Source organism: Acanthopagrus latus, chromosome 6 (assembly GCF_904848185.1).
Source record: "Acanthopagrus latus isolate v.2019 chromosome 6, fAcaLat1.1, whole genome shotgun sequence".
Classification (NCBI taxonomy): Eukaryota; Metazoa; Chordata; class Actinopteri; order Spariformes; family Sparidae; genus Acanthopagrus; species Acanthopagrus latus.
This window is the reverse complement of record NC_051044.1, coordinates 13,266,265-13,294,145: the sequence shown is the minus strand read 5'-3', so window position 1 is coordinate 13,294,145 and position 27,881 is coordinate 13,266,265. Positions and strand designations below refer to the sequence as shown.

General features: G+C 40.8%; 1 protein-coding gene across 9 annotated transcripts in view; it reads left to right on the top strand.

The window, feature by feature from the left end:
- Positions 1-27,881, top strand: part of kcnab2a (potassium voltage-gated channel, shaker-related subfamily, beta member 2 a) — an 86,587-nt gene that overhangs the window by 37,373 nt on the left and 21,333 nt on the right. Inside the window, exon 1 of one of the 9 annotated variants that reach the window (XM_037101185.1) lies at positions 2,543-2,913. The exons of 6 other annotated variants lie outside the window; for them this stretch is intronic. In XM_037101185.1, coding sequence (XP_036957080.1) covers positions 2,543-2,913 — 371 coding nt within the window. Of the gene's footprint in view, positions 1-2,542; positions 2,914-18,458; positions 19,496-27,881 lie in introns of those variants that run through there. 2 more of the 9 variants (XM_037101194.1, XM_037101186.1) reach the window with 2 other exon arrangements.

The window sequence follows — 27,881 nt, the reverse complement described above, 5'->3', positions numbered from 1 at the left end:
TTGGACTGTATCAATTAATTCAAGGCCATACTTGTTTTCCTTTACTTCCATACACTGGCCAGTAGGACTTAAACATATGTTACATTTCATTCAATGTATTATTGACAACCTTTTTAGTTTTGTGATTTTGACCTTGACCTAATCCCATGACTACTGAGATGGAGAGAAATGGTGCAAAGTGTGCTAAAACTGTGGTTTTCATAAAGCATTGGTTAAAGAGTGCCTTAACATGTGTGTGGTTTATCTTTGTGCGTGTTTGTGTGTGTCTCATGTGCACGCAACACTCAGGCCCTCATTACTGTCCAGCTCTTAGTATTCTTTCCTGTGGAACAACAATCAGAGGCTTTTAGTGCAAAAGCTTTGGTGAATAATTCAGGGCTGATATTATTTGCTGTGGCTGGCAGAAACAAGACGGGGCACTAAACGACGTAAATTGATTTCTTCCATGAGATCTCTCAGGGAGGGGAGGAGGAGAGGTGTTGCTTGTGGCGATAGAGTATGGTCCAAGTGGTAAGGGGAGGGAAGGGATGCACTCTCTTATTTACTAATTGGTTTAGACATTTCCTAGTAAGACACTCCCAGTTTGGGTGGACCCGCTTCATCGCTATCCGCAGTGTGCGTCTATAAGAGCAGACTGGCACCCCACAACCTCGCTCATGAGCCGACCCCCAAGAAATCGGGTGAGTTTGAGGAAAGATTTGCACTCATGACCATATCAGGAGCGTGTTTGTTTGCGTGTATGTTTCCGCGTGTAAAGGGGCTGGTACAATGTTGAGGAGGGTGTGTGGGTGTGTGGATGCATGCTGCCTAGCTTGAAGTCTCCTCCTTATTTATGTCTTCTTTCGCTATGAAAGGAAACCAGCTGTTTGGAAGAACTGAATTTGGTAGAGAATTTGTGGGAGAGATCCAGGTTGTTTCATGACGTGATGGCGGCAATGGTTTGACTTATTTCTTATTCCTTGTTATGATTTCTAACAGATAGTGTTGGCGTCATTAGCTGTCTGTATTTGGTATATTTCGTATTGTATAGTATTGGTTTATTAACACTGGAATTGTTAGTTTCAGGGTTAATGTTATGGTAGCTCTGTGTGCTCTTTTGTAAAGAAGCGAAGATGATACTGTTTAAGTGTAGCATTCCTCAATAGACTTTTAAAAGATCAATACAGTCTGGAGCTTATGGTATATTTCAGACTAGCAGTAAACAGTCTTTTCCTCATTCTCAGGTGGTTTTTAAAATGGGACTCTGACCGCATTGAAGGTGACTAAATCTGGAAGTATATATGGTTTTTGGTTTACGGATTACAAGAGAAATTGTTAAGTTACATTTAAAAAAAAAAAAAATCAATTGTTCTTTTATAATGCCAGTATAAGCTTTTTAATTAGTCTCACAGTGTACTGTGTATGTAGCAACGTAGTTGTATGCACTTATTTAAGTAATAACTTGTCTACATTCACATGAATATAGAATGAGACAAAACTAATAAAGAGATGATCCTGGGTTGTTATTTCAGCAGGTGTTTGGTGGTTTTCCATCTTTTTTGTTTTAATCACATTTTATTAACAGTTTTTATAAAATAAGATTGTTAAACGCTTATCTGTATTTTATTTTTCATAGAAATCATATTTACAGTTTATTTGTATTTAAACAGTATTGGTCTGTAGATTAGATAATTATGTTTTCTTAGTGAATTGATATAAGTCTCAGTGTTATACTGCACATTGTCTTTACCAAGAGAGTGGCTTTGTGGTCAGTGCTCAGCAGTGTGATCAGCATCAAGTTGCATTCTTTCAGTAACAGTGAATATATTGCTGCCCTCTATTGATTAAACTCAGCACAGCCCTTGTTTTTAGAGCTGAAACTTGGAGGAGTCAAAACCACTCAAGCAAAAAAAAAAAAAAAAGGCATTTATTTCACAGAAGAAGGAAGAATCACTTTTATAAATGGAAAACTCCCAGAAATCCTAAGCCTGAAAAGAAGCCCAGCCCCACAATAAACAGACAAGGCAAGTTCATATCATGCAGGTGTTTGGGAATTCTTTAAGTTCTTGTGCACGTTTATTTTTTTACAGTCCACATGGAGTTTCCGTGCCTTTTTGTTGGATACACTCAGATTATATTCTGGACTACACTCAGAAAGTTTGTCTCTTGGCTCTCCCCAGTCAGAATTAGAAGTTAGACCAGGAATGTGCTCCCATCCTCTTGCTTGGTGCATGTTTGAATGCCTCCCTTTTGCAGATGGCATGCACGCTCTCTGGTCCTGCTCCTTAATCACCAACAAGTCACCTGAAAGCTCCCAGTGTAACCCTGCCATTGTGTGTACCTGTCAGGGGAGGGTGCGCTATGTTGTGCGACTCTGATTACAGGATGCATGGCCGTGTGCTGCCCCAAGCAGGAGAGCTGTTTTTTTATGGGAGCAGGTGCTATTTAAGGAGGTGGCTGTGCCCTGTCGGCTCCTCGCTCCATTCGTGTCCCTACCTTATTCTTCACTGCACGGGTCGACCCAGCATCTCTCGAGGAGGAGGAGAACGAGGGGGGAGGGGGCATGTTTGCGGGAGGGTACGCTGGTGGCCCCCGAGGGGTTCCCGGCAAGCGCAAGTCCAGTCACTGTCCTCCTGAAAACCTGCAGATCCCCAAACCGGCAGCGCCAGGCAGCGGTGTTCGGAAGAGCAGCAGCAGCGGCAGCGGCAAGATGCTGTCTATGTCATACAGCGAGAGCATCCGGAGCGGGATCAACCGCTACCACTCGGACCAGGGGCTGAATCAGCCGCCGGCCAGGCCCCCCGACCAGGCTGAGCTGCAGAGACTCCGGGAACAGAGAGTTGCCGCTCAGATTAAGAACATGGAAGACTTCCTGAAGATGAATGGCCTAGCGATGGAGGAGTGTGTGTCCTATCAGACAGGCATGAAGTACAGGTAAGAGGGAGGCAGAGCTCGACAGTGACTCGGATACTCCCGAGACCTGGACAGAGGGGCTGAGAACCAGCAGGTGAGAGAAGCTTTGTGGTCGAGGGAGGTCAGGTGCTCGAGGGTCTATTGAACAGGTGTGCGCCATCACATCTGTGTTTTTGTTGAGTTTGAGCTTTTCTGTTGATTATAGTCAGATGGATGCCCTCATCAGAAACAGATAAGCTACTACGAAGGTGTTTATCTTTCTTTTCTTCCTTAATATTTGTACAGTCTCTCTCTTTCGTCTGGTCAGACTGCACTCATGCAAAGGTACTGGGGCTCAGGTTTTATTTTAATCATCTAGGTCGACGGCATATTTGCCCAACTACATGGGAAGGACAGACTGCTCCATAAGGAGTTACCTGGCCCCTTAAATCTCATCCAGACTTCATTTCCCTTTTCCCCTTCATTACACAGATTACCCTTCTTCTCTAGCTATGTGTTGCTGTTCACTAAAGAGACTTTTGCCCCATAAAGATGAAAAGAAAACAGAAATAACTCCTTTGTCTCTGTTTTATTGTTGGAAGTCGGTGCTGATTAATACTTAATACTGCATGCCCCCATGATCAGTGAAATTTGGTCATTTTGAATTTTCGAGATGTGTGTTTTTATTGGATGAACTGATACCCTCCCACTTACTGAGCTAAATATATAATTTAAAATTTAATCGGTATCATCTGAAAAAGGCTCCGTTACATAGCTGAAAACAAGAGTTTTTTTCTTTGCTCAAAAAAATGTTGATCAGGACATAGTGCCAAAAATATTGTGATATTTGAACTGGTAATTACACCAATCTGTACTTAAAACATCTAAGGCCAAGAGTTTCTAGGTTTATGTATATGTTTTATTTTTCTCTAACTCCAACAATAGCCTAAAGATGCTTTACCAACCACCACCAGAACAAGAGATAACATTTGACATTCGCTAATTCGCCAACAGCTCAATGACAGGAAGCCATAGCGCTATTTTATGGACCGTCGCTGTTTAAAGGACTGAGCCGCTGCAACAGGCTGAGCGGCTGTTGAGTTCGCCAATAAGGTCTGTTAAGATGATGTTGTTATTGTCGTGGACATGGATAACTTTCATCACACACAGGCTCAGCTGCTGTTGTTTTTGACTGAGATCAGTGACCAGAACATGATTATGGTTGGCTGCTGTCTCCATGTCTAGGGTGACCAAGTTTTACTGTTGTCTACAGGCAGTGTTGTATGTCACCACAGCCGGCTTGATACCTTGCCCATAGTTACCTCCCTGTTGTGTAAAGCTCAGTCACTGGCCCATGACGGGTTTGGGTGCAGCCTTGCAAGCATGAATGGAGAAAGGGAGTTCAATATCACAAAGTGCACGTTTGGTTCATTACATAGAAACCTCAGAGAGCCTCCTATAGTCTTATCTGTGATCAAAAGCTTTTTATTGTTTTCTGTTCAATCTCATACCTCCAGTAGCAAATCTTAGTGTGATTTCTTTCATTTATCTATGGTATTGTATTTGATTATTGGTATTGGTTTACTCACAATAGCATTAGCTCATCTAACAGGAGGAAATCCTGCCAGGATCTGCTGTTTCTGGTATCACGATCACCCGCAATTCTGTAATTAGTGCTGTAATTGGGTCACCAAGTACATGCAACCTCTGACTCAAACTCATCATTATTTCAGGTGTGTGGTCAGGAAGGCAGGCCAGCATTGCTACTGAGCCACATTTAACTGTTCTTATTACTGCCATCAAGTTTTCCCAACAAATCCAGGCAAGACTTTTATATCATTTTCTCGCTCTCTTTTTCTTAACTTCTTGCACATTGTTTGAGCAATAAGAACAGCAGATGTTTTCTCTGTACACCATGAGAAGAGCACAAGATCTATTTCACCCACTCTGAATATATTTAATCTGCATTTACTTCAATTTGAAATAATTGTCTTTAAAAAGTATTTTATCCAGTACTCGTGTACTAGTCCATGTGAATGAGTACAAAAGGTTCAAGACCATACTCCGTATTATAAAAGTACTATATCATGTGGTTTTGAGTTTGTAAATATTGTGTAATTCAAACTTAGAGAAAGGATTACTTTATTTCCTTTTTATGTTGTCCTTGAAACAAAATACTACTACTCAGCAGGCCCATTTGGGCACCGGAAAACTTTCCCTAGTGTCCATGTCCTCTGACTAAAAGAGCCAGGCAGCAGGTAAAGGAGCCAGCTAGAGTTCAGTGAGGCGAGACAGGAAGCCTTGCATCTCTTGTTAAAGCTATATGGGGGAGTATAGATTTCTGGAGTGACTTAACACTAATGGACATGGTAATGACCTCCACTTAGGCAATCATACGCGCAAAACTACGTTTGACCATAAGCTGCTCCTTGCTGTACAGTTTGGGAAATTCCATGCAAATTTACCAAGAATTCAGGACTTTGTCTGCTTATTCTAAATCTCACCAAATTCTTATTTTTCACTCCTTTGGAACCTTCATAATAATAATAATAATAATAATATGTAATACCATAATATTACATTAATATGTATTGTTTTAGATAGTATTGCTTAATGTTTACAGTAATTAAACAATACATATTTCCTTTATCTGAACTAAGAATCTCTTTTTTTTTTTGCAAATATAAATGTAGTTCAGTCACTTGCTTGCTAAATGTAGCTTCAGGATTTAAGTTATTGCAAGGTCTTCTGAATTTGATGGAAGTGTATACATACATTTTTTATACATGAGCTGGGAGGGTCTCGCTAAGCTGGTGTGTAATGCCCACTTTGCCTTTCCGGATCTTTGTGAAAAGCGTTTGATGTGCAAATGGTGACATTGGAAGCCTTTGAATTAGAAAATAGGGTTTTATTCACATGTATGTGATTAAATATACGTCTTATAATACAAGCTTCATTAACTTATTTTTTTATACCAGTGGTTACACAGGTACTTAAAACTTCTTTTAGTTTTCGTGAAGATGCATTAAGCAGGTTTGGCCAGTAGGTGTCAGGAAAACATTGAAAACGGGCTTACCACCGCCGCCATCGTAGTCCTGCTTGGAAATGCATGTATACAGCAGACATGGAGGAAAAGGTGCATTTTTTTGTATATTTTATGATTTGCTTTATCTTCTGAGATGAATGTGTCTTTTCTTTCATGGTTGCATAATATCTAGTAATGTTAACCTGCACTCTGAAAGTAATGGTCAGCTAGTGTACAATGGGTTTTATATGAGTGTTCATTGAAACTATCTGTCTTGTGGGTTGATTAGGGCAATTAAGCACTTGTGCAAAATTAGAAAAAGCTATAAAAGCCAACAAAAGCCCTGTGAAGCTCAGACCTTGGGTGATCATTTTCCGTCATTTTAGTACTATGACTCACTTCTATAATGCCATGTTTCGAAACAAGGGAAGTGCTGCAACTAATATTCATTTTCATTATCAATTCATTTCGAAGATAATTTTCCTGATTAGTCGCTTTTTAAAATGTTAAAGAAGATCTCCATTACAGTTTGTTAGAGCCAGAGAGATTGTCTGGAGAATCCACGGGATTTCTCCAGATGTTTTGTTTCGTTCAGCTAACACCAAAAGTATTCAGTTAGTTTGAGACACAAAGTAAACTGTAGAAAATTCGTCATTATTTGAGAAGCTGCAATTAAAGAATTACATTTTAGCTTAAAAACTTCTAAAATAATTGCTTTTTGGATAATTTCAATCATTTCAAGTAATCAATTAAATCAACTGATTGTTTTAGAGCTAATGCAAGTTAGATTTTTTTAAACTTGTTTTTCCTTAACAGATCAAATAAAACAGCAAATACAAATTATATAAACCCTGATGCAAGTTGAGGTCTGAAAATTGTTTGGTTTTGAAGAATATTTTCAAGTTTTAGAACTTCTATATACTGCATTCATTGAGTCATAATGTGATACGTGATGATATAAGCCCCCTGTGAATAGTTCTGTTAAAGACAGCTGATCTCCACTAGATGGTGATGATGTTCCACATTAGCAGCAGACATTGAAATGCATCCAGATGCCTCCCACTGCACTCATTGCCATAATGCATTCACTGAACAGAGCGAGTGCATCACTCTGCACTCCTACACTTTTTAATATGCTGACCAACTGTTTTAGATATTTATTGGTTTCTATCAACATTAGTCCGGTATTGAAACTGGAGAATAGATGACTAAAAACCATGTGTCTGCCTCAAAGCATCATTCAGATGCATAACACAACATTTTAATGAGGACATACATCTGCACTGAGCCTCTCTAAACTGTTATCATATTTTTTCTCAATCTCAGCAGCACTCCAGCATGTGTGTCAGCCTGGGCAACTGTGATGTTTTCTTCAGGCAATCCCCTACTCCAGAGCTAAATTTAGCCACAGACTCGTATCTACAGCTGCAGCTGGATACAGCTGAACGTGCTGCAGCCTAACCTGTTCAGCCACTATTTTACCCCAAGCCTACTGCCTCGCAGTCTTACTACTTTGCTGGGAGCTCCAGAAGTTGGCTTGCTCCATCTTTGTCACTGGAGTAGGAGATGATGTTTAGGTGTTTGGAATGATATAGATTTTGTTTCCAGTGATGACCTCTCCACTTTCCTGCTTGAGCTATCTGTGGCTGGCCTAGTCTGACAGCTTGTCAAAATGTTCTAGTCAAAAATATTGTGTGGGCACAAGTGTTGGGGATGCAGGGGATTTCACCATTCTTGTTTGTTTGGGCTGATGTTCTATTCTGATTTAAGTCTCTTGTTTATGGCAGCTCAACTAGATGTCCTCATGATCACAATTTAGGGGTCAGGGACTTAATTATAAAAGCTTTCTAAGTAGGAAATCAGAAAATTGCCCAAGTAAGGATGGCATAGTCCCTGTCTTATGCTCAAGTTCTGGTCTGTATGGCAATGACGATAGAGGTGGTTATTAACATGAACACTGAAATATTATGACTGAAAGGCTCGACTGCTGAACCCATAATAGTTGGGGAAACTGACAGTGTTGTTAGCCTGTTGGAGAAAGCTTACAGTGCTGTCAGCATGTTGGAGAAGCTAACAGTGATGTTAATCTGTCAGAGAAGCCGATAGTAATGTTTCTGTTGGGGGAGCTAAAGGTGTTGTTAGCATTTTGGAAGCTAACAGCGTTGTTTGCCTGTTGGAGAGGCTAAAACCGATGATAGCATGCTTTGAGGGTTAACGTTGATGCTAGCCTGTTGGACTAACATTAGCCTATTAGTTTAGAATTTCATGGGCCATGTCTTAATGGGTTTACATCCTCTCCTCCACCAACACAATAAATACCGCAGATTCAATGAGGCAAAATACATGATACACTGTCATTGAATTGGGCATGCGGATAGTTTCACCTCGGACTAGTCTATGAATTTGTGTCACTGGTTGTTCTCATTAACCGTTACCACTGATTTACAACACAGCAGCTTTCTGATTCGTAAGCCTTTGTATTTGCTTGTGTTACACCATATTTTTACTTTGATGTTTCTGATGTATGCCAAGAAGCGCAGACGTGGACTTTACAGGGGGTGTGGCCTTGTCACTACTGTTGTTTTTCTTTTGCTTTTATTTGACATTATTAATTCAAAAGTGATGCTCCTTCCAGTGATTAAATGTATTTACTTAAAAATGATTTAGCAATTTGTTTGATGGTATTTGAGCTTTCTTGTATCAATTCATATTTAATTCAGCCACCGTTGATTTCCTATGTATAACACAGGCCATATTGTTGTTATTGCCCAAATGTAAATGGTGAGAACATACATGTCTCCTTCATCACGTAGCTGAGTGTTTGCTTGAAGCATTTTTTTGTTTTTAATGAAGCCTGACTGGTCATGCTTTACACCTATGTTAACATCACAAGCGCCTTTCTGCATTAACCGCGTGTTTTTCTATGTGTCTTAACGTGTGTGTGTGTGTGTTTGTCTGCGTGCACATTAGTGTGTGTGTCACTGGAAGCTGCAGGGGGAAGGCTCTGTACTTTGTGAATACCCAGTAGTGACAGGAGGTAGGAGGCCCTCTCCACTGTCCCCAGCCTTTTAGACACTCAGGCTTTAAAATTGTGCCGTTGTCGCTTTGGATCCCATAAAGTTGTTACTTAACAATATTCAGCAGACATTTCCTAAACTGTCGTCTTTCATCTCCAAATTTTTTTTGAAGTTTTGCTTGTTTAAAACTTCTCCCAGGGTGATGTCTTTTGCTGTCCTCTTCTTGAACTTCCTTCTGAGCGCCAGAATGTGCTGCCTCTAGGGGTGTAAATTCAATACCAATCGGTAATTGTTTTTTAACATTAAAGATGCGACTACATCGATACGCGGACCCCTGCATCGATATAAATTCACCATTAACCGGTAGATGCCCCGATTCTAAAGTTATGTATCTGTTGACGGAAGCTTTGCTGCTAATTCTGCAGAGCGTCCCTCAACTCACGTAAATGGCTAAAGGTCAACGCAAGATTGATGTGAGAGTAGCGTTAGCCTGTCCGAGGGGAAAACCATAAGAACAACAACATGCCTGACAATTCTGACGCTGTTTACAATGCACCAGCAAATCTGAAATCTAAAGTTTCGAAAAGATTTGGATTTTATTAGAAGGAGGGACGTTTGGACAAATGTCTGGCCATATCTATGGTCTGTGGAACTATTAAGTACAGCAGTAGCATGACAAATCTGAAAATCACCTGGTGAGACTGCATCGAGAAAACTATGCGGGTGACGAGGAGTCTGTGGAAGCTAACATTAGTAACGTTACAGCTAGCACAAGCAAGAACACGCAAGACAACGACATGGCTTTTTAAAGACTTTTTCAAGCCACAGCTTAGCCACAACTCGGCAAGGTCCATGGTAATCACGGCATCTATAACCTATTTTATTGCGTAGGACTTACGACCTTACAGTGTGGTCGAGAGTGGTGGCTTTTGAGGCATGGTAAGGTAAGCAACGCCACTTTTATAGAATTGTTTATTTTAATTGGTAATGGAAAATTAATGTCTACATTAAAAAAATGTTAAGAACTGTATTAGATTGCATCGTATCGTATCGAATCACACCAAATCGCTTCGTATTTAAAATGTGTCGTCCCTGAATTGTATTGGAGCCCATGTATCTAGGTCTGTATCGAATCATCTTATGAGGGAGAGACGCACACCCCTAGCTGCTTCTGTATTTGATATGTCGGAAATCTTACTGTGATTTATTTTTCTGTCCCTGATGACACTTACATAATAAGTAACAATAGATCCTTAGACAACAGAGAGAATATGAACGATGTAAATCTTAACACACAGTAAAGTGTTACTCTGTAGGTTGTGGTTAGGGAATACTAGGCCAAAGGGGTTTTCATTCACAAGTCTAAGGCTATCCGTGTGAAGAGGGAACACTAACAGAAGCTTTTAGTACATTACTGTGGTTTTAGGTCAGTCTTGCATATTTAATGTTGGGGAAGTTTGCTTTTAAATGCTTGGCTGCTCCCTCAGAAATTCAGAAAAAGCAGGTCCTGCCTTTGTTCAGTGCAGTTGTTGCTGTGCTCTATAATATAAAGCCCAGATAATGTTCAAAATTGTTGTTTTTCTTTTTCATTAAACCTATCATATTATCTTGTGTAGCGTTGTCATGCATTTGCCTGAAACTTTTATAGGTTTTTCCTACATTTGTCATGCTCTGCTAATCCTTTTGATTCTTTTATGGTCCCTTTTGTATTTGCTTAGTCATTGAGAAAACACTTTATCCACTCTGACTGAATTCATTTCTCCTTAAGTAACCAAATTCTTATTGTACGAAAAAAAATTTTCTTGTGTAATTTCCGTGTTTAATCTTTGTCCAGTTACCTTTTCATCGCGGAGACTACATCCATGTGTCAGGTATTTGTGTTGGTGTAGACTGAGATTTGAGGCAAGGACCAGCAGGCAGCATGTGTCATTTTTCCAACCTACTTTAGTTGAAACCCAACCACCTCCACATTCCCATAGAAACCATACTTATGTCGGTACTGCAAAGTATACTGACAGCTACATCAGCTTGGAATATAGCGATATTTCACACTGAATTTGAGAACTCAACTGTGTATCAGACCACAGATGAGACCAGAAATGGCTAGGTAGTGTGCTGTTTCCCAAGTGTTTCCTCAGTGGGGTATTAGTAATGGGAAACGTTAATACTAAAAGATTATGAGTTAAAAGGTTGAGTCAAGCAAAGAGACATTATTCAGTGTAACAGATGGCCATGTATTTGAATGTATTGTTAATCAGACTACAAATAAGACAAGAACTAGTATGTTGGCATGCATTTGGCCTACAGTAATGTTAACTTATTGGAATGATGACAGCTGCAGGGATGTAATGAGAATGAACCCATCAAGACTTTAACTGTGTGAAAGTGGGCGTGGTTTCATCTGACCAACAACAGGCAAAAGGTTGGAACTCATCTGACCTTTCAGAAGTCTCGGTCAGGGATTTACTAACAGTGGTCAGACCACATGAAAGAGCAGGTTTTTGTCAATGTATTATATTGGTCGGGGCTATTCAGGGACACAGAAACAGTAACTAAGAAAAAACAAGGTTTCATAAGCTTGGTTTGACCCCTTTTAATATTGGTGACATGGCATTACCATCAAAAGCTTATGCCATCATGGCATTTGCTATCAAGTGGTAAGTCTGTAAAACTACAAACAAAAGTCATTACATCATAATCAAAGTCACATGTTAAAACATGTATGTAACGCTGTGATCCACCCTCTGCACTGAAGTTACATAGTGCAGAAACGAGTGATGGGACGGAGTGGCTGAGACAGAGACACCATTTGCCCTCTTACAAGACACTGTACCATTAACATGATTTTGAAGCTGATACTTAGGTAATAACATTTACAGACAATTGTGTCAAAGATGTTGCAGTGCTTTCTGTCTATTTTGGAAAACATGGCTTGTTGTGTCATGAATTTTTTTTCAATGGTCTGGTATGTAGGATTTACTGCCATCTAGTGATGAGGTTGTAAACTTGCAAGCATTGCAACCATTCCGTAGTAACTCAAGAATAACGCAAAAAGCCCCCTATAGAGCCAGTGTTTGGTCTGTCTGTTCTGGGCTACTGTAGAAACATGGCAGACTCTGTGGAATAGTACCCACCCCCCTGGTAAATACGAAAGGTAAGGTAATGAAAACACAGCGATTTTGTAGTTTTTGGTGATTACACATTAATGAAACATAATTTTGAAAATTGTATACCATTTGCCCCCCCTATATCATATTCACTGGACCTTTTCAGGCTGTTGCTTCTCTAGCATGTCTTTTAACCAGTATATTCTTAAAACAGTCTTGGCCAGGGCTCCAACAGCAAGCAGCCACATCTTTCCACTGAAAGGTCCACAATAGAAACGGTTTCTGCTTAGCAACGCTTCCTTGTGTGAACATTCCTTTCCCTGACAAATGCACACAGGCAGGCAAGAGGATCTTCCGTTGACCAGGACAGATTATTCTGTTTCCTCGATTCACGCTCTCTTCCTTCAGATTAGTGAGGGTGCGTGTAATGCAGCCCTGTTTGATTTAAGGACACCTTGTTACATAAGCAAGCAGTGAGGCTGACATCCCCACATGGCTGTGAGATCACTGCTGTTTTGTAATAGTCGACATATTTACTAAAACCCACAATGTGTATGTACTTCATTGCACACTGTACACATCTTTATTAGTTATACATTAGGAACATTGCAAATGAACTGTCTTTAGTCACCATTTTTCCACATTCCCAAATGACACAGACAAGTTTGTCTCATTACAGATGATTTTAGCTTAAACCAAAATGCACTGTAATGACTCTATATTACATAAGAACAGGGTTTCCCTGCCCTCTATTTTTCATTGTCTCAGCTCTCCTGCTCAGTTAGATGTGTCAGAGAGGACAGCTGAAACAACAGCTCCTCCTGAGCCCAGCTGTCTGCTGGGAATCTGTCACATTCACTGGAGAGTTAATAATTGCAGCACTCGCTGCTCACAGATGTGACCTATGTCTCTCTTTACGTTCCTGTATCCTCAGGAATTCCCAGAATCACAGATAGTATTTAACCTTTGTAGAAAGCCAAATGTTCTGCTGTCTTTCTATTTATGTATCAGCTATTTAAAATCTCTTTTACCACTGCAATCATTCAGATCAAATACAGACACAAAATCATGGTTAAATACCTATGCAGTATATAACAATATTCCAATATATGTTGTGCTCCACTTAATTGCATCCTCATTATAGGGATGCAACAGTCAGCCATTATAAATGTTTAGACACAGCTCGAGGTTGCATTAAGCTGCTAGAAAAGCATTACCACATCTGTCGATCAACACTGTCAATCTGTCTGACCTCACTTCACTTTCCATTTACTCTCTTAAGCCCTTTCACCCACTCCCTCGCTGAAACACACATGCGTACACACTCTCCTCATCGTTGCCACCCAATCTCAAGGACGCCATCCTTTTCACTCAGTTACTTGAATCCTTGCTAACACTGTTCAATTAAACCTCCTGTAAGTGGAACTTAAACCTCCATTGGACAGCTGGCCAACAGTTACACATGATACATCTGTGGTCATTCTCTCTGCTGCTAACAATCACTACCAGCCACAAATGACATTGTCCTGGCCTGACGCCTGTGGATAATCTTTCTTAAGCTGACAGTGAGAGATGTATGCAGTTGAAGGCTGGGCTGGAGAGAGAAGATGCAGTTGAAATATAGCAGACAATATAGTATAGTAAAATACTGTTTATCCAGCTTTGAACTCATTGCTTTAAGATGTGAAAGCCACGTTTAATTGCAGATTTCAAAGGCATCCTTATCCCAGGATCTCTGCAGCAGTCCCTGCAGAGAGCCTGCTAAACTTGCTCAGACAGATCAAGCCTGCCACCCTGCAGCAACTTTCGATGTGCCAATCCCAGCTCGAGGGAGGTATCCACACTGCCCCTGAGAGCAAATTAGTCCCTTTGGGTAGAGGAATGACAAATATTGGAGTCTTTTCCCCTTTCAGTGGCTTAGGGGCATTCTTTGTGTTTTGTTCAGGCTCACTGTGTAGAATTGATTCTGAGAGCCAGTGCCTATTTTTAGAGTTAATACTGCCGTTGTGGTGAGAGATCACTGCTCACGACTATACCCCACAGTACCTGAGTGGTCAGAGTAGTTTCTAATGCTCTGTAGATTACTGTATTTGTCCTCCCATCTTTGCCACTGAGCTCCTTAGCTGCAGTTTGGGGACGCCCCAGCATGACAAGGAAGGACTACAGAGGCTTCATTATGGTATGGCATCATTGATTGCCATTGCTTCTCCACAGTCAGGGCTGCAAGGATGAGAAGAGCAAAATCAATTTTATTTTTTATTTAATGGTGTGTGTGTGTCTATATATGTGTGTTGCTGTCTTGCCTAGTATTGGCAATAAGGGATGTAGGATTGTCAGTAAGCGTATCTGTAGCTTCTATGTGCTTATGTTTTACAGCTGTGGGGCTACATGGTGAATGTGTATCTAAACATTATTGTCTTCAAGTCTTTTATTTTTCTCTTTTTACTCTCCTGTAGTCGTGATCAGAGAAACACGCATGTTCTGCTGTGTATCTTCAGCTTCTCTCTTCTCTTCCTCCCCTGCTTTTGAATGAAGTGCAGGGCCCTATCAGGACTCTGCTTTCACTCAGAGTGATTGAGTGTCTGAGAGGGGTTTTAGCAGCTCACTAGATTTTTGGATAGCCACAAATCAGGCACTTAATCAAGGCAAGGAAGACGAGGGCCATGACACAAGAGGTGGACATTGTTCTAATATGTGGGAGGAGATGGATTTCTTTTCTCTGCAGTGAGATTGTGCTCAGCACTATTATCTAACAGCCAGCTACTAAGTCCAGCACTAACAAAGGGAACTGATAGGATTTGGTTGTCAGGTATTGTTCACTTCTTTCCCTCTGCATTGATACAAAAATTACTTTTTATGGTGAAAGAACAGTCATGCATCGGGTTGAGCAAATTCTGAGTCACGCCACTGTGTTCACCCTGAACGCAATGCCACTAATTAGCAATTTAACAGAGAAACTCTAAGGCATTATGTAAAGATCAGTTTCTTATTTTTAGTTCTGCAATCTTTATGACTGATTTATCTTGTGACTCACCATGAATAGAGGTTCATTCCAAATCTGCTCTAGCAGACTCTGATGAATGAACACAAAGCAGCTCATAGTTCAGGCCAGTATTCGCTCAGAAGAAATCCAGATTAAAGTGCACATTTAATGTGAAAGTGATCGAAAATGTGTCAGCATTTTTTTCAGACTGACTTCGACTCTGGGTTCAAGAGCAGGCCAGGGGCGAAAGCGTCCTCTGCAGTGCAATCTGTCGTGTCATGCAAGTGAAAACTCAAGTAATGAAATAAACATAGAGGTACTTTATGTCACACAGATGAGAGACCTTCCCTTCAGCAATGGCATGAGTGCAGTGCAGGAGTGTTACATGTTCAGTGGAACAAGGTTGTAGGTTTTTAACTCAAGAGATATAAAAGGCTTTACTAATCCGTGAGACAGTGAGCGCCTGCTAACATTGCAATTTCGTTAAGAGAACCATGCATGTCATCATGCGGCGATAACATGTCAGTCATCTTTAATGATCGTCTCTTCTGTTTATCTGCTCTTTCGGTCCCTTTATTGTATTCCAGATATAGTCAAAGGGAAATGAAAGGCATGTTGTCATTCTGAAGAAAGTTGGCAGATGTGCCTGTTTTAAATTATTAAATCATAGTAAGTGTGACAGGCATGGTTTATTGGATTGCACATATTTGTGGCTCACTCTGTTGGCATATATTTGTGGCAGTTTATAGGTTCTAGTGTGTTTATTAAATAGAAGGCTGTGCTGCATGTGAGGTTATGTAATTTTTTATTTTAGATGTTTTACTGGACTGTTACTGTGAATAAAGATAATGAATGCAGTGTGGTTTTCATGTGAAAAATGGTCGTCCTATAGATTGATTTAAATGATGGATCGCTGTCAAGTGATGCATGCCCATATTGAGAACCATCTTGCATTGAAAGCCAGTCAATAAATGTGTAGATTCTCAGACGAAAATAAATCAAGGGTCAACGCAGGTCTTATGTGGTGTAGTAATGACAAGAAATCAGTCAGTCATGTGGTTTCAGTAGCCAGGTAAAACCATGGCAGGATAGAAAAAGCCAAAACAATTTTAGCTAAATAAATATTTATTGTTATCCCACATGTTGGCATGTGTTCCCATTTGTACCTGGGGCTATGGGATTTTTGTCAGCCTTATTTGGTGGGCTCAGAATGTATCACAAGGCTGACACTGTATCTGTGCAGCCTGAGCTTGTGTCCCTGGCCTCTCCAGCTTCTCAGGGGGTAGGGATCGCAGCATCACGTTTCCACGGCATGAGTGCATAGACCATACCCTGTGGTGAAGGGCCAGTCAGGGCAGACTGGTGTTCGTGGAGGGCATCGCATCAGAAGTAAATGTGTTCCCCATCACTCTGACACAAAGTTCAGGACATAACCGTCAAATGTTCCAAACAACTACTATCCCTGACATGTACATGGATTATTAAACTTAGACTTGACACTCAGGATATCTGTAGCAATAAACAATGTCCATAAGTTTTTGCGTATGCTGTAGGAGCCATTTGAGACTGTAAAAAACTGAACATTCTTTAACTAGAATGGCATTTGGTAGAGCGCATTCCTCCACAAAGACCCAGCAGTTTCCTTTAATTTGATCAAGCGTGACTTAATATCAAATTCACTCAATTGTACTCACTCGTAGACACCAGCCACCAAAAAAACCTAATCCAGCAATATTAAAGAAAGGTTAATGGGGTCTTTACTGAGCTGAAATCTGAGTTTTGGGGAAATCCGCCTGTAGAATTTTTTTAGATACTGCTGACTAACCAACGAACCAACCAACAACCGGACATGAGTGAAAATAACCTCCAAATCATATTTAAGATGCTGCTGGTACCCTAGTGGAAGGTGGTTGCACAACATCTTAGCAAAAGAAAGGTGACATTGTTATTATTGGTAACGGATGCTTATTTTTTATTAAGCAACATTTGGCTCTTAAGACATGACATTCCAGTGCATAATGTTCATAGATAAGTTAAATGAGTATGTTTATAAAATAAGGTTAACTTTAACAAACTGCTATATCAGGTGCCAACTTGTGAGGGCAGCAATCATAAACGACTGGTCAACTAGTCTTGCACAATCTGAGCAAAGAGCCCATCGATTTTGCCTTCATGTTGCTTCTGCTGTTGCTGTTGAGATTGATATGCAGTCATAAATTCAATACAATGTCCGTACCAGGGGATCCCCTTTAAACTCAAACTCACTTTGTCTTCGTTGGAAAAAAGGGGCATTCGAAAAGGTCGTCTTGAGCTCAGCTTCTCTGCTCTTCCCTCACAGTGTGAAATTTAAATCAGATTTCAGTTGAATTAAAGCACCTTTCCCCTCAGGGTTCTATTTAAGTCTAGGAGAGCAAAAGGTCATAGCTCCAAGAATAGGCCTGTCAGTTAGCAACAGCCTGTTTGCTGAATTCCTTTGATGGAGGTCGCTTCCTCCACTGGTTTTCTATACATGTCTCCTCCTGATGGCATCTCTTTTAATTATCTCCCTGGCACACTAGCTGGTCCACTCAGATAAGCTTCAGTATTATATTACTGGGAGCATGTGTCTCATCTACTGTCTCTTCAATCTGCAGCCACTGTTGCGTTGAATCCAATTACTGTGGTGTTTACTTTCAACCCCCGGCCATTATCATATTTTAACTGTTCACGCTTACCTGCGCTGACTCAGAATGCTTTTATTGCTCATCAGATCTGATAACAGGTGTTACACAGTAGTGTGCAAGAGCAGCATACTACTACATTAATTATTTCTTTGCTCAGTATAAGAAAAATTCTAAGATAATTTTTTTCTTTTTTGATTAATTACAGTTTTATAGTCAAATGATGAGGGATAGATAGGTATAGATAAAAACGCAATGTCTCAGTTATGTCTTTGACAGCCCTGCCTTAGACATATATTGTCACAGATGAAGTTACATAATGAATATTTCATGGGCAGTTGAACAAACCCACGTGAGAGACCCTTTTCTGGGACCATCGTCAAGTCCTGACCGAGCACTGAACACTCGGCTTCCCTCCTTTTCTTCTGAAAGAATAAACTATATTAAATCACACTGCAGGGTAACATATGATAAAGAAGAGCACATAAAACATGCACTACCCTTTTCTTTAGAGAGCTGCTGTGAGCACAACAGATTTGCCTTGCTCTCACGCTGCCATAGCTCTCTGACTATTCCTCCTCGTGGCTTTTCTTCATATCCCTCCTACCACATTCCCTTCCTCCCTCTCGCTCTCTCTCTCTGTCTCTCTCTCCCTCCCTCTCTCTCTCCCTCTCTCTCTCTCCTCTCTCTCTCCCTCTCTCTCTGTCTCTCTCTCCCCCCTCTCTCCTCCCATCTCTTCCATGTGTGCGTTGTGCTGCTTTACTCTGAGCACAAGGCATACAGATGTAAGTTTAATTCAGGCAACGGTCAGAGCTGGGACGTGAATATGAGGTTGCCCTTTTCCTAACATGCAGTAGTATTCAGTAGAATATTCAGCAGCCAGTCCAACTGTCAAGGCGGATTCAAGAAGAGGAGATGAAAACCTCCTGGAACTGTGTGTTCGTGTTTTATTCTCACCATCTCTTTGTGTGGATTTATTCGTTTCCACTCTTAATGCTTGGCACTGAGAGGTGTTATCTCTAGCACTGAGCTCAGCTTTTAAAAGGAAATTGCAAGACTCTCTGCCTGTCAGCCTCTGATGATTCTCTGATTTATTGATAAAGCGAGGGGGGGACACCCAGATGAATCGAGGAAGAACTTGCAGAGGGGGATTTATACAAGCTCTGCTATTTTTGGACTTTGGTTTGCAAAAGATTTTGTTTTTTCTTTAATTTGTTGCTTCATGCTCGACCTGTGTTTTATGTGTCTTAAGTCCGCAGTGATTGCACATTTGTTTCTCAAACCAGCGGAGGCACAGATGCTGTGATGTTTTGCTTGTATTTGGATTTCCTTTGAGAGGATTTTGTTTTCTTCTGATCCGCCATCCCACCCTTCTGCCCCCTTTTTTTAGTGAACATTGTGAGCTGGTCAGTCACTTCAGCGACTGGGCAGTGATCTCTAGCGGAGGCACACTGTGTGTGAGGCTGATTCCAGAGTAGTTGCCTGCTACAGACTGAACTATCTCACGCTCTGTAGAGGACCCACAGACTTTCCACCTCTGGGAGTTTGCCCTGCCTGATTTAGCCAGAAGAGAGTTTTGATCAAGAGTATCTGAATTGGGACAGCCGGCCGAAAGCCAGGATGCAGGTCTCGTTAGTGTGCACGGACCACCGTGGGGGTGTGAGCCGCAACACTGAAGACAGGCTAAACCGACAGAACGCCAACAGCCCGAACACAGGCACTCGCAGCAAGTTCAGAGCGGTGGCGATGGTGGCTCGCAGTCTGGGACAGCTCTCTGTTCAGAGTGTGCCGTCTTCCAGCGAGCAAAGCATGAGGACTGGCATGAAGTATAGGTAGGGCATGTCTTGAGTAGAATCTGGTAGCTGTAAATTTGGCCCCAAAGCTTTCAGACTTATAAAATGTTTGAGTGGATCTTTAACGGCAGGAGTTTTCTCCTCTTGCTAAAGTAGATTTAGAATAATGACCATCAAATTATTTGGCTCAGTCTACATTACATTGCCAGTTTTTCTTCTTACTCCTCCCTGTAAGAACTGCCAACCCCCACCTGTTTACAGCTAAGAGACGTGCTTCACTGTGACAGTAACAAATTAACCTCCTCAAACTTTTATTTACCATTAATTTTTCACAATTAGGACCTATTTAATACATGCTAGAAAAATATCCCAGTCTCTAAATTTATCTGAATTTTGTACATGATTGATAAAACTAAGTGGTTGGCATTTAATTTACATTAAATTGGTGGCCATTGATGTCTAATCCGTTCTGTGCACGAGTGACAAATAAGCACCATAAACAAACTACAGTAAGCTGCATTCAATCAGCTGGAAAGGGGAAAACTAATTAGTATTTTCCAAGATTAGTCAAAAATACCACGATCATAAACCAGCATTTTTATGATTTGTATGCCTTACACAAATAATCTGTTGGTTGTGAACCCCTTATAATGTAGGTTTATGTTAATAATTATCTCTGCAGATCCTTCTGTTGAATTTAAAAAAAACAGAAATATAACTAACTAATCAGATATTTTTTCCCAATTATTGAAGCAAAAGCTTTAGGAAGTCAGCTGTCACTTCCTGTCATATTAAGGAGAGACATGCCTTGCAAACAAACACTTTGCATAATGATAGCTTTTGCCCACAACGTTGTACGTTGACATGAAGCTGCATTGAATATTTATGCTGTCCCTTCAATCAGCTGATTACTGATTACTGGTCTGTTGTAGTATTTAAAGTTCTGTTGCTTTTGTGGATGAAAGGGTTGCCATTTTATTGAAGGGATTTTTCTTTTTGCCTCTTTGTGTGCAGAAACCCCCAAGAGACACAAAGACTAATGACTGCCTTTTATCTAGCATTCCCCATATTAAATGTGTTGGCAAAGGTTTATTTGCAGAGTATTGATAAGAAAATGCTAATGTCTTCTAGTTGTGTGGCGAAAATTATTCAAATTAAACTAGCTTTTACACAAGGGCTGAGTAGTGAGCAGATTATGAAGGAAAATATGTTTAAGTGCATATTGGAGCACTGAGGGGAACAGCTGAGAACGACAAACTGAAGAGCAGAGGAGGTACACAAAATCTGTAGGCAGTGTTGCTGAGAGAATGAGTTTGCATTACTTTTCAGCTTGGTAAGTCAGAGCACATCGTGATCTACAGCAAGCTGGCTTTTAATGCAATGAATCTGCTTAGCATCGCAGGCATCTTTCAGCCTGTCGGGAATTATTTTGCAATGATGACCTGCTTTCTTACCCTGTTTTCCCACCTGTCACTCAACTGCTCACCAAAGACGGTTGCTTGATATAAAACATATTGATTTAAAATGACAAGCCTTCACTAAAAACTTGCATCCATTTGCTACATCGACTAGAAACATAGTGTGAAGATGTATGTAAATGAGTCTTACACATTTTTAACAATGGTTACCGACACATGCTGTATATTTTCCAAAGGGTACTCATTTTATCTCGCAGTGGTGGTTATGTGACAGTAATGTTGTTACTGTGGTGGTCCACTGCTCCTTTATAAATGTGGAGGAAACACTAGATTTAATGTACAGATATCAGTTTCTGTAGCGACACTAAAAGTGCAGTAAAATCTCACACTATAGAGGCTGACGAAGAGCCTTTATTAAAAGCTTCTAGGCTGTTCTTTTGTTTTTCATATTTTGTATTCTACTCTTTTACTCTGCAGGATCATCAGAAGTACTGTGTTCTTTACAGGATTGTCATTCAAGCTTTAAATGAAATAATTTCAGGTTGAACTTTGAAAAAATGTTCAAGACCCAAACCCTCAGAAGAGAAACAAGAAGAGTCTGTTTTTTGAAAATTAGACAAAATTAAGATCAGGCGTTGATTTGAGGAAACGCATCAACCATCCTCAGTGCTGCTGAAGGCACGTCACAACCATCTGCATCTGGTTCGCTAGCGGCAGCCTCGCCACGTTGGCACACTGTCATTATTGAGGGTAATGATATTGAATGAGTAAAATCATTTTCAGCTCACGGGGCCAGCGGCTGTTTGTGTTCTGCGCTTCTGCAGTGTAGTCCAGAGCACATAACTGGCTCTGTGTTTGTGTGTCTGATGTAAACTGAAGGTAATGCAGGCCTAACTGCAGCGTGAGGCTCAGAGATGCATGCACCAAGGGCAAGACATAGTGTTTTGTGAGATGCGAATGAAAGGGGAGGAAGGAGCGAGTGAAAGAAAACAAAGAAGAGAGTGCTAAGGTTAATGCTGGTAAAGGCACTATGCCCAAGAGGAAGTACAGTAGGCTGGAGTGATCTGTTCTCATGTCACTGTGTATCTTTCAACGTGCCTCTTGGAGTCGAAGCTTGCAAGCCCTTTAACGTGGCCACTCACTTCTCCCTCCATCCTTGAGCACAATACATTTTTCTTTGTTAAAATCAGCTTTTCATTTTGCCATTTTGACAGCTGAAGACGTTAGTGGTTTTATAACTGTTCCCAAGAAGAATACGGCTTATCCTCCAACAAAACTTTCCACGATTATCCTCTCTGGCAGAATAGCAGTGTGAAATTCAGATTGGGCTCATTTGAATACAGTCCTCTCTGTTTTCTTGAATGGCAGCCTTGAGCTTGAATCAAGACTGTCGGCGCACACATGGGCAAGGACGTGGGTTATGTCGGAAAGGACCTTCGCCACAAGGCCGAGGATCTCATCAAAATAAGCGTATTTTCAAGGTACGCAGGGATTCAGCAGCTTCAGCACAGACTGATCCACTCGGTAATGTGACACTGGGCCTGCATGACATGACTGGTTAAAATCATCAAGCTCGACTGTGAGAGCCGGCACCTCCTCCAAGGAATGATTAAATGGCTTCAGTCAGGACTGAATTAATGATGCACACAAAATGGCTTATGATTATGTAAAGTAGTCCAGCTCAGGGAATGGAAGAATATCTGTGAGATTGGGAAGGCAGTGCAGGTGAGTCAATCCCATAAAGCCGCTGCTTTTCACAGTCCGGTTATCAGCTCTTTTCCCAAGCAACCAAGCCTAGAAAGGGGTCTTGTGGGAATGACTCACTTTTACAAGAGCCATTTTTTATTTGCTTAGGCGTGGCAAATAAACTGCTGCAGAGTAATGCTGAGGTGATGACTTTAAATATCACTTTTCATTTGGACTGCCATTTTTGTGCAGACTGAATAGAAGAGCTCTCTCTAAACTGCTGTGGCTAACATTTATGCTCTGGGAGGGTATTTTTCGTCATTGTTCTTGTTATTTCTGCTGTGTTGCACTCTGTATCTTTTACTGCAGTGGCTAAGTAAATCAGAGCTGCCTCACCTCCCACCCTGGTGTAAATCTACAAGTAAACTCGCCTCAGCCCAGACTGTCAGTACGATTCCTCACATCTCTGGAGGTCCACTTTGGGTTGTAAAGTTGACAGTGAGTCACAGACACAGTAAATAGCTGCTGGCAGGGTTGTGTAAGCGGATGGCATTTAAATCCCACCATGTTGTGTGAAGTTGTGATTTATCATTGTCAAAGTCAGAGATATGATGCTACTTAAAAAAAGGTTGTCCCACCAGCTCTGTTTTCATTGAGTACACCTAGAACTTATTTGATGTTGCAGATGGCAGAATTTATAGAGACAGTATGGGAGAAGGATGTTAAAGATTTACAAACCGAACGTGTACACATCACAGGTTCAATGTTTCCTTTAAGTATTACGAGCTGTAATTACAGAAAAGGAATTAGTGCTTCACTATGGGAACGTTCTGGTCCAATTCTCCAAGACGGATAAATCCAAGCGTCGTCATTTTTGTGATATTTTCTCAGAAATGCAAAAGGCATGCATCGCTCAGGCTCGGGTGACAAAAAGCTGTGGGTGTGAGATTTGGGGCGTCGTGAGTGTGGGTGCATGCTGGGACATTTTCCTGCATTCTGAGGGCTCTTCTCCATCAGGGAGCCAGCTTTCCACAGCCTGCACTCCCCCTTGAAATATGAATCATAAATAGACCTTGGTAGTGCTAGAACAGAACACACATGCAGCACTACACTTTGGCCACTCTAATGTAAATACTAAGACTCATCCACATTGCGCAGATTTCAGGTCCACGGCAGCCTCCTAGGTACCATCTAAAACGCACACAGAACATACACCATCTGTTTGCTCTGGGCATACGGACGGAAATTGCCAAAGGATGGCATGGTTCATTTATTGATGTGGGCTTGTTTTTCACTGTATGCACCAAGGATTTGTCTGTGTTGGTGGTGGTTGGGTTGGGTGGGGGGGTGGGGGGTGTATTTTGCCTATGTTTCTATAAGTGTGTCTGCATACGAGACACTGTGTTATGTTGAAGGAAAAAATGAAGACAGCTGTTCTTTCTTTGCCTCACTGATAGAGTTTAATTAGAACCTGTGTGTGTTTGTTAGCACCACTCATTTCTCTCCATATTATTTTCTGAAACGCTCTAGAAATAGCTATGATTTATTAATTCTAAGAGGCAAGACCTTTATCCACTCAGTATCTGCTGTGTGGTCAGTTTATACTCTTTCATAGTGTGTGCGTGTGTGTGCGCGCGCAGGAATTTAACTGTTTGCACTGCTGCTTCCCTCAAAGATTGCACATAATTGTTGGGCTCCGTTTAGCATGCTGAAACACAGATGCAGTCTGAAGTTTGGACTAAGAGTCGGAGCAGTGAATCAACAGACTTGTTTCTAGCAATTAAATTTGTATTCAGCTTTTCTTTCTGCATGAGAGGCATTGGAGCTGCATGTTAAGTAATGCAGAAGGCGCAGTGATTGAGGATAAATTGTAGCACAAATAGAAGTGAGGCTGTACTGTAGAAGGAGGTCCGAGCATCGGCTTACTTCAGAAAGTACTGGAGAACAGGCCAGCAGTGGAAAATGCCATTTTCCCTACAGCATCATGCTGAGTTAAGTGTATTATGAATATTTAACCTTTACATTTTTTAAATTAGGCAGATGGCACAAGTTTGCACATACAGTATAGTTCAATGTAGTTCCCAATGCAATATCCCTTTTCTGAGCCAGATTGTCTCTGACTATACAAGCTAGTTTATGTCCTTTATATGTAAATATAAAAATGAGCTAATTAGCTTATTTGTGATAGTGACTGAAAAAATGCAATTATTTTCCATTAATCTTTTGATTCTTTTCTTCATGATTATTTGTTTGAAATATAAAATGCAAGAAACCGGTGACATTCTACTATAGCTCAAGGACTTCTACAGAGGTCACATTCAAAACCCAAAGATATTCAATTTACAGTCACAGAGGACTGTTATTGTCTAATTGTCCCATTTCAGTGCACTGGTCACTGTTAGAAACTTATACTTTAGGATTAGAAGATGCATTTAATCTGTTCTCATTGTCCGTAAATATATTCTATCAGTGTCCTTTGGCTAGGATATTGAATTTAAAAGCATGTCAAGATGTTGAGTGCGCAGCTGAGTGTGACATTAAGACTTGGAATCCCCCCACAGGTTCTAATAAGTTTCTCTCTCGTTCCTCTCCAGCGTATAGCAGAAGATTTTCCACCCCTGTGGGCACTGGCAGATTTATCCCCAGACAAGAGCCTCTGAAATCGCCCAAGTTAGAAGAAAAACAAATTCAGCCTCAGGAAAAGCCTCTAAGCCCACAATCTGTTTATGTCCAAGTAAAAAAAAAAAATTAATAAAGAATAAAAGCTGCCATTGACGACTGTGCTTCAGTGCCAGTGGCTCTACAGTATGTTTCTGGCGATTTGCATGAAGTTGATATCCTCTAAATGAAATCACATTTGACATGTTCTCAGGCCATTGTCAAATACAGCACTGTAAGCACATAAAAGTATAACTAAAGTAATACAGATCTTTTAAATCCCACTCGGGGCAGAAATGACTGCCGAGGTCTCACAATAAGAAGTTAACATCTTCAAAACAAGAAATAAAACTGTCATAACTTTGCAACTTTGATCAAATGTTTAGCCTGAAAATCTTTTTTTTTGACAAGTTACGGACATTTAGACACATTCAGATGGTGGTTGCAGAGGCAGCCGCGCACCGCCAGTCCAACATCCACTCACAAACCAATAGATGACACCAGGATTGGGTTCAGTATCTTGCCCACAGACTCTTTGCAGCAGGAGATTGAACCGTTGACCTTAAGATAAGTGGACAAGCTGTCTCTGTTGTAATGCAGTAACTCTTAAAGTCTCACTGTATGGAAATCAGTAAGTCTCTAGGAAGTAGTAGAATAAGTTTGTGATGCCCTGACAAACTTCTCAGAGTTTTGTACTTGCGTGGATTAGACAAACTGAATCTAACATCAATTAGTGAGCTCCTGTGTCTCCTGCTTCCATTCCAGTGTTTCTGCTAAGCTAAGCTAATTGTTTCCTGGCTCTGGCTCTGTGCCTCTCCATTGATTCCAGTATTGGCAGGAAAACAGATTAGTGCTTTTCCCAAAAAGTCTAAATATTGGTCTATAAAAACAGTTTAACTTTTAATATAAAAGACTTCATCCATTCACCTGCAGTCACCGCTCACCCCCGCAAATCCATCTTGGGTTTTATCTGGAACAAGACTCGAGTCTCTTCGTTTTGAGTAACAAATAAAGGTCATCCAGCCGGCAGCGAGTGTACACAGCCTCATGGTAGGTGAAGCGCACAACCATTCATGTTTCCTACCAGTGAGGAGAAGTTAAGATAATTGGATGAATATGGCTAGCGTGCTGAACGCTATTTGAGTTTCAGCCGATACAGAGAAGATGATGATGGAGATGGGGTGTGTGTGGCAGGTGATGTGTTTAAGCAGCTGTCAGAGCCAAGTGGCTCCCCTATTCTTCCTCTTTTCTTATTCCCTAGTAAGGGAAAGTTAATCCAATTTCTTAAATTCTCAACTGCTGCTCCCCCCTCTCTCTAATAGATGGTACCTAAACCTGAATAAAGGAGGAAACCACCTGCAGCAAACACGAGCAAGAGGCATTCAGAGGGTGTTTTTTGCTGAAGTCGAAGCCACGGGTGTGGTAGTATTAATAGTTCTGCTCAGTGAACATATCTCTCAACACGTTCCTCTTTACAGCTCTGTGACCTTGTTTCCTCGTTCATCAACTGGCTAACTGGTTTTCTAAGTACCGAGTAGATAAATTACCTACCCACTCTATTAAGTTCTATTTTAGTCAGCCAGTGGTTTGTATTACATTTCTGTATGAAGGCTGAAATGTATTTGCTAGAGCCTGCACATGGCTCTATTTGTTATTTTAATAGTGAGTCTTCCAGAGTCCCATTTTTAACTTCTACACCTGTGATCTATAAATCTCAAATGAACTTAAACTGACACCATCTACCTTGTCTTTACTGTAACATTACATCAGCACAAGTGAGGGTTTAGTCAGAAATAGGTATGGGCGAAAGAGAAAACTTTTTGGAAAACAATAGCACGTGATGGTGGAGAATATTGTAACCAGGCAACATGTATTATTCCGTGGACTTAATAGTGGGTTGACAAAAAAAAGCCACGCAGGCAGCTGGTGAGTGTGTCACGGATGCACATTTTTAAGAAAGCTCATGCAAAGTTCACCTCAGGCTTTTGGCACATCCTGAATTGTAATACCCTGACATAACCAGCAGGAAAATCACTTGCATCAAGTCTGGATTTTGCTAAGAGATGAGATCATTTCCACATTAAAGTAAAGTTTTATAAGTCCCCTCCATAAATGAGACTTGTGCTTTTTATTTAATCAGAGAACTGTTTGGGTGTATATTTGCCCCAAAGCATGAACTCAACCCTTGTCTGTCCATACTGGAGGATGATAAGAACAACTGTATTGTTCTGATAATCATTCTAGCCTATCCTTTCATCACATTGTTTTATAGTCTCCTGAGACCAAGATTAGAGTGTTTTTGCTCTGATGCAGCATTTTTATTGTCAATGACTCAACATCCTGCTCAGTATCTCAGGACAATCCAGACTGCGCAAAATTAGCACCAGACATTTGCTTCACCAATGACACACAATAGTAATTCACTGATTGATTGGCTGGTAAAATGTTAACATTCAGTAGCCATTTGGCCGGTGATGGTAAATTTTGCATTCTGTTGCTTTGAGGCATTTGCAAAAAATGTATTGATTGGTCTGTAAGGGTCACTACAGAGTTTCTCGAAAGGTTATTAATGGCCCAACAGAGCAGTGTGTCAGCAAAGGGAAATGAGATAACCTAAATATATTGATTGAAAATGTCTGAGAAGGTATAGAGTTGGATGTGTC